Source organism: Sphaerodactylus townsendi, linkage group LG06 (assembly GCF_021028975.2).
Source record: "Sphaerodactylus townsendi isolate TG3544 linkage group LG06, MPM_Stown_v2.3, whole genome shotgun sequence".
Taxonomy (NCBI): Eukaryota; Metazoa; Chordata; class Lepidosauria; order Squamata; family Sphaerodactylidae; genus Sphaerodactylus; species Sphaerodactylus townsendi.
In genome coordinates, this window is record NC_059430.1 from 39,315,061 (window position 1) to 39,335,149 (window position 20,089).

General features: G+C 43.3%; 1 protein-coding gene across 3 annotated transcripts in view; it reads right to left on the minus strand.

Annotated features, from left to right (window-relative positions):
• Positions 1 to 3,681: 3,681 nt before the first annotated feature.
• The window catches only part of PDGFB (platelet derived growth factor subunit B), a 45,504-nt gene continuing 29,096 nt past the window's right edge, over positions 3,682 to 20,089 (minus strand). For 2 of the 3 annotated variants that reach the window (XM_048502087.1, XM_048502089.1), the window contains 5 exons: positions 14,475 to 14,564; positions 12,076 to 12,281; positions 9,426 to 9,561; positions 8,831 to 8,999; positions 3,682 to 6,422 (listed from right to left, as the gene is read on the minus strand). In XM_048502087.1, coding sequence (XP_048358044.1) covers positions 8,860 to 8,999; positions 9,426 to 9,561; positions 12,076 to 12,281; positions 14,475 to 14,564 — 572 coding nt within the window. In that variant the 3' untranslated portion in view covers positions 3,682 to 6,422; positions 8,831 to 8,859. The remainder of the gene's footprint in view (positions 6,423 to 8,830; positions 9,000 to 9,425; positions 9,562 to 12,075; positions 12,282 to 14,474; positions 14,565 to 20,089) is intronic. The other variant, XM_048502088.1, reaches the window with a different exon arrangement.

Consider the following 20,089-nt stretch of genomic DNA (forward strand, 5'->3'; position numbering starts at 1 on the left):
ATGTCTTTTTTTTTTAAAAAAAAATATTTTTATTGATTTTCTCAAAGTAATTATACAGAAAAAAATAATAAACAGAAAGATACCTAACCAACTACAGGGACATTTTTTGATAAGTAGTCAGGTTAAGCCATTGTGATTCACAGTTGCACTCTTCACTCAATTAATTATTATTCAGTGACTCACAGCTGAACTGCATGAACAGTTCCCAATACAGAAAGTTTTTGTTTACTGTAGATCAGTTGCTGCAGATCAGCAATTCTAGCATTACGTCTTAAAAACATTTGATCACAGGCAGCCAATTAATACTGCTAAACACCAAGGGCCTTGCTATTTATGGTTGCTAGTCTGGAAAACTGGGGGAGACGGGGGGGGGGCACATGATCTGACATCACTTCCTGGGCCTTCTGGAAGTAATGTCATGCCTCTAGAACTGGCCAGAAACTCTATATGCCAAAGCCATATATCTGATGGTTGCGTTTTAATTTTAATTTTTCTTCTGCCAACATCCTTAGTGGTGGTGGGATAGAAGGACGGGGGTGGTGGTGGAGGATCCACTACCACAACAAGGGACTGCCAACCCTTTGATAACATTATGGGCAGCACATCCTCCATAAATCCACCAGATGAAATTTGGCTCAGGACTACAATGTTTGGGGAAAGGGGGCTTAAATCTTCTCCCCACCACTGTTCTCCCAACCTGAAATGGCCCCAGGTAGCTGTTATTTGCTAAGCTGGTGAAACTCAGATGTAGCCCTCAGTCCATATACAGTTTCTCAACATGTCAAATAGCAGCTCCCTGGGGCAATTTCAGATTGCTGTTGGGGGAAGATTTAAGGTCCTTCTCTCACAAGCTATCTCAAACCAAGTTGAGGCCATTCCCCTGGGAACTGAATTCTGAGCACAGAACCTGCAGGGCACTGCTAACTGGAAGTCCTTGTGGCTGACACAGGAAGGACGTGAGGACCATGTTATGTTTAGTTTGGCCCTGAGGCTTATTTATGACTTTAGTAGAAATGTGCGGCTGCAGTGCAGCCAACTGGGCTGTTTAATGGATGTCAGGCCTCATAGGATTTCCAGAAATCAGGACTGGAGGAGAAGGAGATGAGGTGTGTTGTAAGAGCTAAGCACAAGAAAATAAGGACATCCTGTGACCCCAGGGTCAAGAGTTTTAGAAGATCTACTTTTCACTAAGGCTGAACTTTTACACAGTGTTGCACAGTTTATATGAATTGTTTGCTTCTTACTGGTATTCTGCTGGTAACCAGAGGTTCCAGAGGTTCTGTACAGGTTCCAGAGAGTTAACTGCGTTAGCCTTTCTCGGATATTGTTCCACTCACACTGGTTAGGATCCAAGCCACTGCATATACTTGTCAGTGTGCTAATTGCGGTGTGCCACTGGCTGGCAGCATAGCGCACAGGTGTAAGTATGGGCTTCCCCCATTCATCAGAAAGGAAAACAACATGCCCTTCTGAACTCAGAGGAACTGAATCTGTCTAGACAATGACTAAGGGGGGAGAATACGTTCAGTGTTTGCAGGGCTTTGATGATTGTCAACAGCAAGGTGGGAGAGGAATTCTCTGGAACCTTTTGAATAAGACAAGGAATGGAAGGAAAAACTCAGCAGTGGGAAAACTAGGCTGGGTTCTGAAATGCGGAAGTATTGGCCAGGGGAGACATGCATTGGACTATGGAATTCTGACAATTGCAGTCATTTAAATCTAGATCTGCAGTCGTTTTCAAACTGTGTTCCTATGAAACCTTGGAATTATATCAAGTATTCTGCAATGAAGAGATAAGTAACGGTGGGCGAGAATTCCTGAAGGAGTGTTTTTAATTTGTTTGATACTGATATTGCAACAATGTTGGGTGTGTTCTAGGGCACATTTTCAGATCATGTGCAGTGATAGAGATGCTCAATTGGGCTGACTGGGAGTGAACTGAATATGCTCCCAAATCGTCTGTAACATGAAAAGCTTCCATGGTAGGTGCTCATCATTTAAGACATAACCATTTCAGCCTACTACGATAGCCTTAAAGTATGCTCTAACCACTGGAAACTGTATTTGGAGTCGCAAATGCCTCAGAAGACAAATCAATATGAAAAGATAGAGATCTTCAAGTAGAAAATCTAAAAACCAATTGCAGTAAAATGCCATTGTTGACGGTGTGACCTTTTCTATTCCTTTTTTGTGTGCTGGACATATGCTGATGCAAAAAATTGGAGTACTTTACTGTAGCACTGCAACAACCGTATATGAATGTTCCCAGTTTATTCAAGAGTAATTACAGAATGTGAAATAATCATTACAATATTTGGCACTATGTAATTCCTGTGAAGTAGAAAGGTCAGTGCTATGCCTTGTTTTATGGGTTTTAGCACAGAGCCTTGCTCTACAACAGCTTAGATTACCTTTCTGTGTACTACTAACAACCCTCAGATGTTGTCCTCTGGATGGCATTCGCCTTGATAGGGTACTAGCTATGGAACACATAGCAAATTACTATTCCATCCACTCTCAGCAAACTCACTGACAAGGATGTTCTTTGACTGGACGAGCCTTTTGGGGCACACAACAATGAGTCATCTCAGTTACAAGAGAAGTGACTCATCCCGCTCAAGACAAACTTGTCTAGATTTGGCTCTAATATTTAAAGAGATACACTGCTTAATTTCTCTTGATGCCTGTAGGATGTGTGTCCTTTATGAGACCAGTAACTGCATCTGGTTGATACACTGATAGCCCTTTTCTCCCACTACTTTTCAGGCACTTCTGCTTTGGGTATGTTCATCTTCAGAGGACCAACTACAAGTGACCCTGCATTCTTAGATTAGGAGGGTAGCAACCCAGGAGAGGTCTTCTCGGTTGTGTTACTAAAACTCTGTAACTCTCTCCAAGGAGACTCGCTCGTCCCCTTCTGCTGCAATCTTCCACAAGTGAGTGAAGACTTTTTGTTTTGTTTGACATTCCCTCAGTAATCCCTTTCTGCCAGTCCGATGGTTTAAATGTTTTTATGTTTTTGTATATTTTAAATTCTTGTTTTAATGATATGTTGCTTTTTATTGTTTTTATTATTTATTGTTTATTTTGTTTTAATATGTTACCTACCTTAGCAGCCCTTGAGAGTACAACCTTGGTTGGACAAAGGCAGGGTTGAAGGCAAATAAATAAATAAATGTGTGATACTCCTTCTGCAAAATAAATAAAATAATAAACGGGCTACATGCAATCTTCCCAATGTGCATGGTTGCCCTATTATGTGAATAGGGCAACTCATGCATTGTTTAGATTCAGTAGGCACTACTGGATAGCCATATTTGTTGCAGATATGCATTCACTCATATCAAAGTTGAAAATCAACAGGTTAACCGGTTCACTCAAATAGTGACTGTATCAGGAGGATCATGCATACACCAAGAACCCAAAGTGTACCAAATGAAATGGGTTATGGTCTACATTATTTAGATTCTTGGAATATGACTGACACTTCTCTAATGTTTAAACTACTGAAAATGTGAAGACTTGCTGAATGAAGTGTAGAATGACAATAAAAATGAAAATCAAAATGTGGAAACGTGCATTACAGAATGTAAATTAAACCTTTGGGATAACTTTTCCCCAACCATCCCTCTATCATGCTTTTCAAGGCAGCATACAAATGAAACACAAAACCACTGAGAATTTTGATTTTAGTATTTTTTAAAACAATTTTTAAATACAGTACTGAGTATAAATTAACTTTACATAAAACAGGGGGAGGGGAGAAAAAGGCCTCACCATCCTTGCAAATTAAAAGATAGAAGCAGGGAAACAAAAGACATGAAGGATAAGAGTGGAGAGTAAGAGGTGACTGGGAATCAGAAAGCAAAGCTCTGGGTGTAAGGCTGGTAGACAGGATACCTGTGAACAACATGCTTTTTTGTCAAACTATTGGACTCCTCCATGGAACCATATGCTGACACCATTCACTTCTATGGATCATGGGAAAAGGGCTGATGTTGGGGGAAAAACTTTAAGGAAGGGAAGTAGGGATTTTGCCCCCCCCCCCCCATCCCCCAATGGTTCTTCTGGTTACTATCCCCCTTTCCTGCTTCATACAAGTGAAAGGAGCAAGAAAGGCTCGGCTTCACCAAGAATAGCTTAAACAAGCAATAGATTTATATATTTACTTCATTTATACCCCACCTTTCTCCTCAGTGGGGATCCAAAGCGGCTTACATCATTCTCTCCTTGAAGTTATTTAAGCATTTGGTATGTGCTGCACATTTTAAGGGACACCGGGGGGTTTATTCCTATTTCCCACCCCACACCCCCCGTCTGCATAGCCTCTAGCATCCATCACCATCTAACATACATGTACTGTTCTTTTCTTCTTCTCTCCCAAGGATGCCGTCAGCAAATTTTCTATGTGCTGGGTCTAATCAAGAAGGATTTTATGCTGAATAAACATCCTGTATGCTTAGGACTCCACATTTGAACTTGGGAAGCAGAAACAGCTGAGAGAGACAGGGTTGAAGCAGTGCAGAATTCACGTGGGAGGGAGGAGCTAAATCAAACTCAGCCCTTGTCTCCTGCACATCATGATTTATTTTGCCTTTTCTCCATTGGAGCAAGAAAATACAGTGAACAAAAAGTGCCATAGAGGTAGATGGAAAATAAAACGTTTGTCTCTTTCCACAAGGTTTCTGGGCCTGGTTCATTCTATTCTTCCTTGCTCTCCTCGCCATCTTTTCCCACCATGTTCAGGTGAGTTTTTCTCCCTCAGAGAAACAGGCATATTACCTTTCGATATTTTTACACCATTCTTGCAAATAGGTCCGTGTCTCACTCAGTCCAATCACTCAAAACTTTGAAGGGGTCACATTCTTTGGTGATCTGGAATGGCTTTGTGAACCGCAGAAAGTAATAACCTGCCCCAGTGTTCTAAAAACAAAAGACAGGAGAAGAAGCTGACAAAATGACATGTGGTTAATGAGGGTTCATTCGCTCTTTCGGCCTTCTTTTGCTGTGCTATGAGTACTGAATGCTACTGACTGGATCTTTGTCTGGGGACTCTGTTTGGATAGCACTGGAAGTAGACATGAAGTGCAAATGCCCCACTTGGGAGTTTAGACTGCATCTATATATAGTGCATAATCTGTTAGGGCTACTATGGGAGCTTTTGTGTAATCAGGGCACAATTGCATTTTCTTCAGACCACAAGATGTTAATCCAGTTTTATTAATGTGTTAGTATCCTGAGCATTTGCGCATTCTTAACTAATGAAATTCCTAAATATTTGGAGATTAGCACCTTAAGGGTACATCTGCAGGAAGAAATGCCATGTTAGTGAGCTTCCATACGACTCAACCACGAGACACCTCTATGCCTGCTTCCAGTGGCCACCAGAACATCTGATCCTGGTCTCTGAAGGTAGCTCTCTGTAGTTTGAATTTAAAGATCATCGTCTTTGGCTGTCCAACAGAGCCAAAGAGGCAACAGGAGACTAGACCACTGTCACCCTCCATCTCCTGTCCTCATGAATCCACAGTTCACATAGTTGCACACACTGCATCTTTGCTCTTTCCACTACCATACTCTTGAGATCCAGCAACAGGTTCCTCCTATGGAATAAATCCATGACTGAAATACAGCTACACATACCAAAAAAAATATCTAAACTCCCAACTGATGTAGGAGGCTGGAAACAGGATAGGCCAAGCCCTCCACAGTCATGTGCAAAGAAGGCCTCTTTGACCCAAGGGGATCCATGGATTGGGGGGGGGGGGGGGCAGTGGTGTCCCCAGCCACAGCTCCCTTTCTGTCCATTGTCCTGTAAGAAGTCCAGTTGACAGAAGGTGAGTACAGAAGGTGAATGTATTTTGTTTTCTTTGCTTCTGTTCCCCGAGGCATGGTATGGTTTAGTGGTTTTAAAAATAAAAATATACATACACACATTTTTTTAAAAAAATCTATTCAGACATAACAACAGAAGTCCTTAGTGCATTTGATGTCACTGGATGCCAGTTCAACTGCTCTGAATTGTGTCCAAACAGTCTAAGCCCAGTTAAATGTCTGAGGGGGGAGAAAAAGAATAGGAGAGAAAATACCCTTCTCCTTGTTTTGTCCTCCCCCTTCAAAAAGGAGATTGGGACCACAAGTGCCACATTTCCATTTGGGTTTGCTGCAACAGGAAGCACAGAGTCTATCCAACTTGTCAAGTTGTTCATTCCACAGTCTTCTTCCTTTGGGATAATGCTGAAATGTGGTTAAGGAGTGGAGAGTAAGAACCTGAAGGGTAAACTTTGGTGGGAGAACGTCCAGCGAGTGAGGGATTGGAAAGCACCATTTGCCGTCCAGAACAAGCGATGAGGCAGATGGACGGAGAGAAAAATTCTGAGGACCCCATGGGGGCAATACAGCAAATATATTAAATAATAAACCTGTAAGGTAAACAAACGGGAAAAGAAGGTTTAGATTCCATCCTGTTCTACCATACACTTTCATTGAAGTTATTCTTAGAGGATATGGACAACATACTGTTAGCAGAACGGTTACTGAAGACAGAGCCTCATTGAGATTTTTTTTAAGCTAGAAAATTCCTAGTCCTCATGATTCTAGACTAAAATCTGGAAACATAATAAGCATATGTCTCAAAGTCTCAGAAGACAAAAGGATTCCCTTGAACATTACGATTTCCAAGCCGATCTCAAACTTATCAAAGGCTAACTTAGGATGTCAAACATTTATTTTTATTTATATAGGCTACTGCTAGGCTGCCTTTGCACTCACCTAAGTATTCAATTACTGGTGGCAATGCCAAAGTACTCTGGGATTGTTACAAAAGGCCACATGAGCAGGGGTTTTAAATATGTGTATGAAAGATGATTGGGACTAATTTATTTATGTAGAACAATTGTATATCTTATCTTTCACCACAATCAGGACCAATAACAATAAAAATACAAAAAAGTCATTATTTAAATTAATTAAAGCAGATAATTAAAACAGGTAAGCCTGAGCCTGTTTGAGGTGCCCATAAGCTCTTTAAAATAATCAAATACAAAAAAAATAAAATAATAATTCAGTCTTATAGCCTTGCAATAAGGCCTCGAGGTGTCTGTTTTACTCCTATCGGGGGCTCTTCCATAGTAATGGAAAAGGCCTGGGCTGTAACAGACTATGTCCTTGAGAGTGAGGGGAGTATCTGGAAAAATCAAAAATGTGATTTTTCAAATGAAAGCAAAGTAACAAGAAACTATGCAAATGCATTCTTTTTTTGAAGAAGAACAGTAGTAGTAGTTTGGATTTATACCCCACTTTTCTCAACCATACAGAGTCTCAAAACAGTAGAAGGAAGTAGGGAAAAATGGGCATATAGTCTTTTTTCTGTTTGGTCCTAGCAGACCCACAGTGACTGCACTTGCAGTCATTTCTTTGTTCTAAGTATCCTGTCAATCAAAACCTAAGCTGTTAGATCAACAGACTAGCAACTAGTTCCTTCCCTTTGATCTGGCATCTCAGCCAGCAGGTCTATGTCTATTATGCCTTCCTTGCTTCCTGGACAGGTGATGGCTCATTAAGACTAATCAAAGATTGGTACAAAAATCAGCCTTCCTCCATAAAAGAAATCCCAGTGCAGGAAATATTTATTCCTTGTCTCTTCCTCACATTCTTTGTACTACAAATATAAAAAGTAAATTAAGTATTATTCCCATGCAACTGCCAAGGAATCAAACAGCTCTGAGCTCCACGGGCTAGCCACCAATTGTTTTACACATCAAAGGCAAGGTTTCATTTTGTCAAGAATGTTACACACTGGATAGCCAGTAGCATTGCAACTTCCACACTGTGTGCATGAGTGACGCCTGCATTGCACAGGAAGCAACACACAGAGCCAACACCTGCCAAGTATGTCCCAGTGATCCTGCTATGATGCTAACTTGGGATTCTCCCATGTTGCATCAGTTTTTGCCAGGGGTGTAACTTTTAAAGGTGCCCAGGACTCAGTCAAAGCACCATGCCCCCCCCCCCCTCCTAGCTTCACCCACCCCAGAACTCCCTGTGGAGTTTGGAGTAGGGGGCAGTCGAATGCTGGCCACTGGGACTTGCCCCACCCCTAAACTCCACGTGGAGATCAGGAGTAGGGCCAGCCAGGTTTGCCCCATCCCCAAACCTCCTTTGGAGTTTGGGGAAGGGGCCAGATGAGTACCAGCCAGCAGGGCTTGCCCCGCCCAAGAACAGCACAGGCCCGTTTGATGCTAGTGTCAGCTGGCCTGGGTCCGGCTTTAAACTACAGGCATTGACTCTGGTTTAAAGCTCAATCTAAGCCTCACTGTGATCTGGATCAAACTGAGCTACAGGGCTGACGAGCATTAGCTTTAGACACAGTATAAAGCTACAGCCAGCCAGCCCCAGTGTTCAGTTTGATCCTGGTCTCAATGAGGCTTGGACTGAGCTTTAAACTGCAGAGTCAATGCCTTCAGTTTAAAGCTGGACCCAGGCCAGCTGCCACTAGCATCAAACAGGCTGCCCTGCTCCCGAACTCTACATGGAGTTCAAGGGTGGGGCAAGCCCGGTTGGCCCAGGTCCCAAGCTCCACGTGGAGTTTGAGGATGGGGTGCAGTTGGGGGCGAGGTGGGTGAGGGAAGGCGGCTCTGCAATGCACCTGCCATGAAGTAGCACCCAGGGCTCTAACACCCCTATGTCCCCTTGCTACGCCACTGGTTTTTGTTTCGTTCCCAATGAACATCGCCTACAATTTCTACTGTGTTCCTAAATTCCAAGGTGGTGTTCTTGTAGTGGTGGTGCCTTGCATTCCTAACACAGCAGCTGAGTTTTTTGTGCTTACCTGACATTTGCGCTTTTCTCTGCCAACATCTATGCTGGGAAGATGTCTTTCAGTGCCTTCTTATCATGTACATGCTTGAACTTCCGATGCTTCCTCTTCTGTGGCATCAACCGGTGCGCTCGTGCCCTTGCTGGAAGAGGACTGACAGTGCTCAGTCGTGGCCCACCTGCTGGAGGAGGGAACACAATACACCAGTAGCAACAGTTATGAAGGCAGGAGGACAAAGATGTAAAACAGAAGGCACAAAGAGTTTCTCCACATTACTCTTCATCCTGCATCCCCTTTCTATTTTTGGGCTGAGTGAGGAGAGACAAGGGGAAGAAATAGATTCCTTTTCTCAATGGAAGAGGAAGGAGGAGCTACTGAAATCTTTTCTCACTCCACCCCCACCCCCAATCTGATACACCATTGCACAGATCCTGCAACCATGGGACTGATCTTTCTGGAGGAAAGAAGGGGTGCAAGAACACAGGAATGTAAGAAAACTCTGCATTTCATGCCTGGAGCAGTAAGATACCCACTCCTGACTCTTCTTCAGACCTCTCCCTCTTCACTCCGACCTAGCCCTCATAAATATCAGGTCTGTAATACTCACCTCTGTGCTCATGTGAATGTGCCCGACTCACAGGTCGGGGTGATACTGCCTCACATCGACACTCCAGGTGGTCCTCCAAGGCCACAATGGCTTTATTAAAGGTTGGCTTTTTTTGGACAATTCCAATCTTATTTACCTATCAAGAAAGATTTTTTTAAAAACCCTGGTACGTAAACATGCCAAATCAATCACAAAACAAACATCAAAGGTTCTATAGATATCTTAAAGCCTTTTCCAGTTTTTGAAACTCAGATTCAGCACAGTTCAATGTAGCTATCATATTCATTAGTTTGAACCATCAGCTATCATTTCATTAAACTAACTCAGGAGTCAGGAAGGTACAATAGATGTATGAACTCCTTCTTAAATGCTAATTATTGTTTGACTGGATCAATTCAACCTCCCATAACAAAGGAGAACCTTCCCTTTGCTGAAACCACCCCACACTGTGCCACAAGTCAAGAACTGATACTCTACAGAAAGAAAGCTGCAAAGAAAATAGTTCTACATTATGCCAGCTAGATGTTGAACCATAACCTGGGGGAAGGGGGGGGGGCAGGACCCACATATATGGTGTGTTGAGACAATGCACTGTATCACAAATATTGCTTTCTCTTGGAAGAGACAGTAACTTAAAAATCTGCCATTGATGAGAGCACTGGACAGTGTCCTGTCCAGAAATGGTGACCAAACTATCTGTTTATCTTTCTTTGAAAGCTCTGGTCTGCACGCTTCAGTCACATGCTGCCTGCTAGGCAACTATTTCTAGCCAAACAATACAGGGATCTCTATTTTCAGAGGAAGCATTCATAGGTCACATTTTTCGGCTAGCCTTTGACCCATGGCTTGCTTTTTTCCACAAAAACAATCTTGTATTTGCTGTCATCCCACCATGCTCCCTTGGAGTTATACAGGAAAGAATTTCCCACACTTGTATGGTGTACATCTTCTCTGCCACATGATTTCATACCAAGAGAGGCCCATGGAATCCCCCCCGCCACACACTCATAGTCAGTCTCTCTCTCTCTCTCACACACACACACACACACACATATATATATTAAGGTCAAGCAAGGGATCTGCATGATATTTTTAAACAATCTGTCTGGGAGGAAGCATCAAGATCTATCTAACAGAATCAGAGCGAGAGGTCAGTGGTCAGGTATCCGCTTGCAATGCTTCTAGACAGGAACAGGAACTGCTGGCTGGTGTAGTGCGTACTGAGAGTAAGGTGCGTTGTCATTGAGAAGAAGCAGAGGGCTGGACATTCTGAGCTCTACCACCACACTGCCTCAGCCTCCGTACCACTTTCACTCTGCTTAGTTTTACATAGGACCCAGACTGCATTTTTCTGCACCATACTCTGTCTCACAAAAAGATGTTAGTAGACTGTAAATTCCTCTGCCACAGAACTCAACATGCCAGACCGGGACTATATTCCAATGCTGAAGCATTTGATTTTCTCTACTGCTCCACCTCAAGTGACTGTACGGATACCTTTATCTGAGACTGAGTATAGCTAAGTGAAATATGTTTTGTAAGATCAGATTACAGTACCACAGAAGACCCAAATAAGTCATGTGGCAGAGAAGACATTACACAAGGCTCGTGTGGGAAATTCTTCCCTGCAGAAAACTATAGGGAACACAGTGGGGTGACAGCAAAGATAGGGGATTGCTGAAACAAAAGTGCCATGGAACACCGTCCTAAACAGCAGTCCCAGGAAAACACCAGATCCTCTATAAGGGGATCAAAACAGATTTCTCAAAAGCAGAATTCAAAGAAAAGCATTGAGAGCTTTTTGCATGTCTTTAGCTTTTCTGCAAGTTATGACAAAACACAAGAAGTTTTGAGGCTGAAGATTAAATGCAAGTCAGCCAATTCACATAGGGAATTAGAAAGACAGGAGAGCAATACACACTCAAATCTACTCCACGGCTTCAAGATATGAACTGTACAGAATGTATAAATGTTTCTGTTTAATTGTGGGTTATTACCAAACCACAGAATTATACACTTTCCAACAAGGTTTGGTTGGATGAGAGAGTGCTGATGAGTCACAGTATCTTGTAAAGTTTGCTTTACAAATATAGAAGCAGAGCATATTGGAGGCAGACATTTCTTCTGCAGGCAGAGAACTGGCTGCTGAAGAGCTCCCACTTCATCCGCCATTCCAGCTAACTACAGTTAGAATCAGTCTCTAAGATATATTGTAGAGTACAGGTTTTGGATCCTGCAGGTGACACTTCCGTCCAGAAAACATCCTGAGACATTAAAGGAATACTGAAAGGAAGTTACTCTGTCAAATTTCTAACATCCATTACACAACGATTTAGGCAAAAGAGTTGTGATAGAAGCAGTCACAGCTCTCCAGGCCAAATTCACAATACTATCCTTTTATAGGCGTTGTTTTCAGCTGAGACTCACAAATGATATGTGGGGAGGGGGGAGGGCAGAGAGCGAGAAGTGCAAATCAGGCTGGAGATACCCTTGATCCACATTGTTTAATTTTCCAAAACTGTCAAGTTGACTGCTTTTGACTGTGTACCTTATTATTCTTTTGACTGTGTAACTTATTATTCCTATATGTTACTATTTTTGCTCAAATGGAAACATTAGAGATGTGAAAAGGAAAATAGTCTTTGCCCACCTGGATGTGACGCACACGAACCCGCATAGGAAGACAGTGCATGTTTCGGGTGTTGCAGCAGCCTGTGCAGCGCTGTACCTCCACGCATGGTGGCCACACGATGAAGTTGGCATTCGTGGGATCTACCATGCTCCTGGGGATTTCAAAGACTTCTGTCCGTGTCTTACATTCAGCAATCACTGCTGGCTCAATTGGTTCCTCACCACCTGAACATATTTCAAAAGGAGAACTTTTTTGCACTGATCCGTAAAACTATAATTTTTCTAGTCCTATTAATATTCACACACGCGCACGCGTGCATGCGTGCGTGTGTGCGCGCAAACACACACACATATTTTCACATTACTGTGGAATCTGAGCATCATCCAATGCACTGACTTGTTCATCTTGTGGGTCAAAACCAGATTATTATTAGATAACTACTGTAAAAGATTTGGTTTCTAATCTTTATGAAGAAAAAGAAAGAAAAAACCCTGGAAAAATACTCCTACATATGCAGAAAGTATCAGAGTCTTAATGAAGACTTCCAGTAGACAGAGTACAGAGTTTATATCCAGCACAGTTCTACGTCATTCCCTAGGTGCTTGCATCTCTGAACTACTGCTTCCCAATTTCTTTTTGAACCCTCAGCTAATTTGAGTCATAGAAATGGTAACAAGCAGGGACCACGAAAACAAGCCTTTCCTCCAACACCTTTACAAACCTGAGGCTTTTCTGTGGAAGCCATTCATACATTCAAGTGAAAGCCATGGCAAGAAATTTTTGAGTGACTTATACAAAGCATGTGCATCACCACTCAGTTCTCAGTGAAATATTTAGTTCTAGTATTGCACAAGGAATTTTTGTATCAGAATTGGAGAACAATTTTGCTGGAAGGTTGGATTCAGATTAACCCTTCTGCAGCACAATGTTCCACACCCCTCTCTTGCAGTAGATCTGAATGCCCCCCTGAAATTCTGTTCCTAGGGAGGAAGAGACCCTTGGGATTGGGATTTCAGGGGGCATTTTGGACTGCTGTGCCAGGTAAAAAGAAAACAAAAGGGAAAAAGCTGCTCTTTATAGACACAAGTCTTCATACCCACAATAACACTGTCAATGTTTGGTGGGGAAATACCTAGAAATTTGTGAGGTGCAGCCTGAGGAGGGCAGGGTTTGGGGAGGGGAGGAACTTCAACAAGCTCTAATGCCATAGAGTCCAAAACAGCCATTTTCTCTGGAACTGATCTCTGCAGTTTAAAAATCAATTATAATACTGGAAAATCTCCAGGCCTCATCGTGGAGGTTGGCAATGGCAACCCTATCATTGCAGAGACTAATACCAAGCTAGACCCTAATATTAATTAGCTGAATAGTAATAATACAATACTGAAATGAAGTACTAATGGATATGCAATACAAACTTCCAATAAGGTCTCCTGCTTCAAATCTCACTAAAAGGTGAAGACAACATGCGAGACGGGGCTTGCCCAGGAGAATTTCCTGCGGGGGTGTACCTCGCGTGTCAGAACTATCCATTTCCCATCCTGCACTTTTAATAGCACAAAAGTATACTACACTTTTGCTCATCCTACCCTTCTCACTGCTTCAACAGTCTATTCAGATTATGACAGCTCTCATAAATCAGTTTGATCAAACAGACCGTACCAAACGTGGCTGATTTCTGCAAACCGTTTTGCAAAAAACCTGCAAGGAGTGCAGAGAAAGATGCAGTGTTTCCTGCACTCCACTGAGCTACCCCAGAGCACATTCCATCCCGAGTCAGGTCAGAGGTGGCCGAGACATATTGCTGGAAACAAAATGTGCTTTGTTTACAAACAAGCAAAAATAAAACAGGCCAATCCACAGTTGACAAAGAGAAGGTTCAAAAGCAGTGGATTACACAGCTCCCACCACTGCAGCGCAGGAGAAGTTGCACCTGCTGGCTTTTCTTCACTTCTCCAAGCAGTTCCTTCTGATCCTAGGAGAACTGATTCTTGCAACCATGGTACCCATGTGGAGCAACAGCCGTGCAGGTTGATTGGCTGCAGTGCGAAAAGGCAAACTCGCTCCCTCCTTCCTACTGTCAATAGATGGCAGGATGCAGTGAGGAGGGGGAAGATGGTCCTCTAATGGAAGAGGCAGGAATGGTAATTTCATCACACACCCTCTCCTCAGGGCAGCCCACTGACCTCCATACAGGTCATGAGATCTCCGGAATCAACCTGCACAGAGTCAGAAGGGACTGCTGAAGTATAGGAAAGTTTGGACAATAGACTGGTTCCAACCCATGCTTTCCAGATGCACTTTTTCTGTGGGTTTACATGGAATAAAAGGACAGCAGAAAACACATTTTGTCCACAATAATAGTCTTATACCGCATTTCCTCACATGAGTCTAGGTCAGCCAATTCTGAAACTCACCTAGACTTCGTCTTGGTCGGGAAAAAGGTACATGATTTCGACCAGGATGCATTCTGGTGGAGTTCAGATAGAAATTGGAGTCATCTTCTTCTGCAGAAGGGGGAAAAGGCATAGATATGGTGATCCAAATGATACAGCAAGCATGTGGAGACTGACAGATTCAGAAAGGAAGTCTGATAAAATCAAGGAAAGCACTACCATTATTTCATACGTGTCTGACGAAGGAAACGTTGACACTTGGAAGCTTATACCCAGAAAATCTAGTTGGTTTCTAAGGTGCTATTGCACTTGAATCAAGTTCTTCCACTACAGACCAACACAATGACCCTCTGAAACACATTTCTTCACAGGATAGTTATTAGGAGGATCAATTTGGGTAAACAAGTGTGGTACAAAGAGCATGTTCTTTTGGAGAAAGCTCCAAATTCAGCACCAAGAAAAGGTATATTTTTGTAAACCAAATAAAATAGATGAATCAATCCCACATTTGCCAACTGGTTGATTTTGCATAATAAGAAAAAAGCACATATAAGGCTGAAAGTCAGTAAAGACGGCTGGATAAGGAAACGTGAGTAGAAACTACAAGCAAATGACTTGGTTATACTAGGAATAATGGAATGCTTTCCTTGTATGATGCACTATATAAATGAATAGCCAAAAAGGCAGAAATTGTGTGTGTGCGTGTAAGTGAAAGATGAGACAGTGAAGAAAAGAGAAAAAGATGAGACATAGGGCCAGTCTACATATTCAGGTTTTTAATTGGAGAACAGTTGTGGGGAAGGGAATGCAGGTGTCCTTTCTTCCCAATTGGCAGCATCCCAATCCTTATTTGGGCTCTCCTTTGTATCTTAAAAGCTGTTCCCCACATCAGCAAGGAACATGAGCTAGGTTCGGGAAATCTGGACCTGACATTAAAAATCTGAATGTATAGTCTTCCCCTGAGAAAACCACATTTCGAATAGGATACCAAATCCTGTGTATGCAGAATTGTGGCAAGCAGCCAGAGGAGCACGTGCACCTCAACAATATACCCATTATCATTTGAAACTAATATGGAGGTGGCTCATAGAGAGGCAACAACTAATGTCACTTCCGTGGAGGTGGCATCAAAACAGCACACCAAAGACATTTTGAGTATGTTTCTACATTCTGTATTTTTTACATTGATAGACCATAAATGTGTCAATATGACATGCATTTTACCCCAAATTTTAAAAATACCATATTATTTATTTTTCACCGTATACCCTTTCTATGGCTTGTTCTATGACAATTCCCCATTCTTTTCAGTCTTGACCTGAAAAGCCTTGTACAAGATGGAAAAGAGTGAAGAATTATTGGAAATAAGGATACAATCTGTATGTGTAGTAAAAACTAAATCCTCCCCATTAAATAGGTACAGATTCACAGTATTCCTAGAGCAGCTATTCCCAACCAGGGTTCCGTGGTACCCTGGGGTGCCGTGAGCATGTCCCAGGGGTAATGCGGCAATGCTACCAGCTCCCCACACTTTTGCGGTGTCTCCCGCTGGCACCAGCAAGGATATGGAGCTGGCCCAGGAGGCAGGGCCTGCCACAAGGTCAGCAGCCACATCCACCCCCCACCCCCTGTGGTTCCCTACACCCTGGGAGGGGAAGGTGGGGGTGGCAAGCGGGAACTGGGAGGGAAAGGTGTGGGGAGGATGGCAGGGGTACCATGAGATATGAAGAGTGAGGTCAAGGGTACCGTGATGTCAAAAAGGTTGGAAAACACTGTCATAGAGCATATGGCTTCTGACCATTCCAGCAGACAATAAAGCATAGGCTAAGGGGAAAATGCACTAAAAGTAGACATGCATGCCATAGCAGGATGAAATAAACTAAGAACTGAGCTAAGAAGAGGACTGCCATGGAGGACCACAAACAGTATTTCCAGAAAGGATGATGTCCTATGAATATACCTTGTTGAATTATCGCTTGCATTCTAATAATCCTTGCTTCTACAAGGCCTATCTGATTAAGGAGTCAAGTCCAGGAGGCTTAGAAGCAAGGTTGCAGACGGATAGCTCTGAATTTCCCTTTTAAAGAAGGGCCCTGACCCTGCAAGAGCAAAAAATCTATCCATAGTTACTGGATTTTTGTTTTATAGTTATGGGGTGTTCTTACGTCTACATCTTATAAGGCTAACTGTCTTGTTATCTGCCTTGGGCCTGCTTCGGGAAGAAAAGAATGGAACATTTTTTAACTGGGAGAGAGACAATAGACATGAATAGCTCAGGAGTGGTTGAACCGAAAGGTTCAGGTGTGCAGGGCAACAGAATGAGGATTGCTTCCAAGAGAAGGAAAGGCCTGCCACATCGTTCACTTCAGTTCCCAAGACACACACCCCTATGTTTCCCCATAGGAAATGCTGAATAAAGTAGTTTCCGTCAAACCCTTCCAGCCCACCCCAGGAGTTCCTGCAAACAATCCTTCTAAAGCCTGGGACAATGGCACAACTAGAAGATAGGTCCCACTCAGCTGCAGGTCTTTCCTCTGTTAGCTAGCTGACTTGTCATGAGAAATGGGACAGACGTCAATAGTGTGGGCTTGATTGGGATTGGCAGGCGGAGGGAACTGAAGGGTTGTGTTGATCTGTACAGCAGGCCAGGACTAAAGAACAGCTTCTCACAGTGCACCACTAGGGCTGTATCTTCAAGCTACGTTGCCACCAGTGCTCCAAAATAAGTGATGCATTGGGAGATTGGAAGGAAACAGTGCATCATGTGCATCAGGATACTAAGCAATACTTTATTAGAATATACCATTCTTGTAATGTATTCAGTTTAAGTGTTTTTCCCAGGTAAGAGGTGCATCACATAAAAGGTAGGAGCACAATAGCGTGAGGTGAAATCAAGAATGGGTCTCTGAAATAAAGAACAGGTGGCAAGTGTACGCAAGTACAACCCACAGGCACAACTTTTCTATATCTGATACCACTCCTTAAGAACATAAGAACATAAGAACTAGCCAGCTGGATCAGACCAGAGTCCATCTAGTCCAGCTCTCTGCTACTCGCAGTGGCCCACCAGGTGCCTTTGGGAGATCACATGCAGGATGTGAAAGCAATGGCCTCCTGCAGCTGTTGCTCCCGAGCACCTGATTAGGATGTGGTTGGCGTGCCTACAGCAGGTATTCTGTAACTAATGAGCACACGGAATGGTCAGAAGTCATATGAGGCCAATGGCTATTTCAGTGTCAATCACAAACCCTTCAGACACAGTGCCCACACAATCCCGAATGTAGGAGTTGAAACTACTTTGCAGCGCTCCCAAATTTTGTGCCCTTAAATGCCCCTTCCCTTAAGGAAATAAGTGAGATTAGTCAGTGGAACAAAGGTGTATTTATTATCCCTGTGCCAAAGGGGCTGACAGGCTGCCTGCACGTCTTCCCCACCATCATTCCATTCCCCTGTGTTGGAATTTTATCAGGCTAGGGTGGGGGCCGCCTTTCACCCAAAGGTTAAATTGACAAGGGGAAAAATAGCAGCACTGTTGACTTGAAGCAAATCTTCTGTTGGAAAACAGAGTTCACCGCTCAGCCCCACCTTCTTTTCCCAACAGGGCTATTCTGCTCCTTGATAGGGCAAAACAGTGACTGCTGGCGGGGGTGGCAGGCCCAACCCTGGAAAAGCCAGAGCTGCTAATTTTGGAAGCCACACCATTGTATTGCAGGCAGAGTCCAAGTGAAGGCAGGGGGTGGGGGCCTAGTCGCCTTTCTTTAAGGGAAACAATAGCAGAACGCAGCTGGTGCCCTCCCTCTCTCCCTCCCTCCTCCCCTCACAGGCATTTTGAAAGGGAGCGGGAATGCTTTTGAGAGCACGCCAGTGGTCCGACTGGCATAGGAAACAAAAGCAGGAAATTCTGTTCCCCCGTAGATAGTGTCTCGGCAAGGATTACAAAGCTACAAACAGACAAAACACCAGAGAAGGCAAGGGGGTGGGAGGTGGGGGGAAGGACAGACGGCAGCAGAAGTTGGAACAGAATGGAATTCACTCCAAAGAAAGTGTTTATAAATATATCCCAGGGCCAACCCTGTGGCTGTGACGCGTGCTCACATTCCTATATGCGCCAAATCCTCCACATCTTATTGCTGCTCAGTGGCCACAGTCCCCAAGAGTGGCACCGCACGGCCAAAATAAAATCCAGAGACAGCAGGCAGCCAGTATGTTTCCTCGGCTCCCTTCACCTTCTTTCTACAGCCTCACTTTTTCATGTACCACAGGAGAGAAGGAAGCAAAACTGCCAAATTCATAAGGCAGCAACTGTGCCATGAATCAGGAAAGTCTACTTTCTAGGGTAAAAGCTGATGAAATGATCAGACTCCTTAAGATCTCTGCTCTGATCTAAAAACAAAGAGACTATTAGTCATGATTTTGGAGGGGAAAATCTTTACACATGCTGAAATAATTAACTGGGAGAAACGGGCAACTCTGGAAGGTATTTCTCACTTCCTTTCACTCCTATGTCCTTCCCTCTGCAGCTTCTTCTCAAGTAGCTGATGGCCAGGGGCAACTGTCGCTATGCTAGGCCTGGTTTAAGTTAGCATGGTACCCTGACCTGATCTTGGCCTAAGAGCGCTGTCTGCTTATGAAGGGTTCAAAGTAATAAGGATGCATTCAGACATCACGATAAACCCTGGTCAGTTTTGCTGTCTGAATACAGATAGTCCAATAAAATGGAGTTTGGCTGTTGTGGGTTTTCCAGGCTGTGTGGCCATGGTCTGGTAGTTTTTTGCTTCTAACGTTTCGACTGGATCTATGGCTGGCATCATCAGAGGAATGTCATAGCAAGATGTGTTTCTCTCTGTAGCACAGTGTGAAGTCGCATCTCGTCATGACATCTTGTCATGACATACCTTTGAAGTTGCCAGCGATAGATGTGGGCAAAACGTTAGGAGCAAAAGCTACCAGACCACAGCCACACAGCCCAGAAAACCCACAACAGCCAATTGATTCCAGCCGTGAAAGCCTTCGACATTTTGAAATAGAGTTTGTTGACTGGCATTACAAATTAGAATGTGTAGTGAATCTGTTCATAGCTTGGACTAATTGGAATTCACAAATCAATGACATCCCTCATAAGCACCTAGCCAGAGACAGTGGCATAAGAAGTCCCTCTCTGCTTGTACTGTGGGTCAGTTTTAGAGCACCGGCTTCACATGAAGAACACCCCACATTCAATCCCTAGAGTCTCCAGTAGAGAGATCAAGGTCGCAGGTGATGTCAAAATCCTCTGCCTATGTCCCTGGAGAGCCTCTGCCATTCAGAGTAGGCAATACTGACCCTAACAGAAAGTGTTCTGGCTCAGTAAAATGCAGCTTTGTATCTTTCAAGTAGCATACAACCCAGGGATTATACACCATCTGGGAGTTTGCAGCATAAATTACAGTTTAAACCAAATCATGGCTTGTCATGCTATTTGGATGCTACCTAGTCTACATAACCAATTTCTGAGTATTCAAAGAACTTCTTATAACTGAGCTGAACATCAAACTTGTAATGTAGTCCAGTATAATCATTCACAGGTATAGGTTGGAGAAAAAACAGTTGCTTGTTTAAAGCCCTTTAAGGCAAGTTCATGGAGGAGAATAATTTTA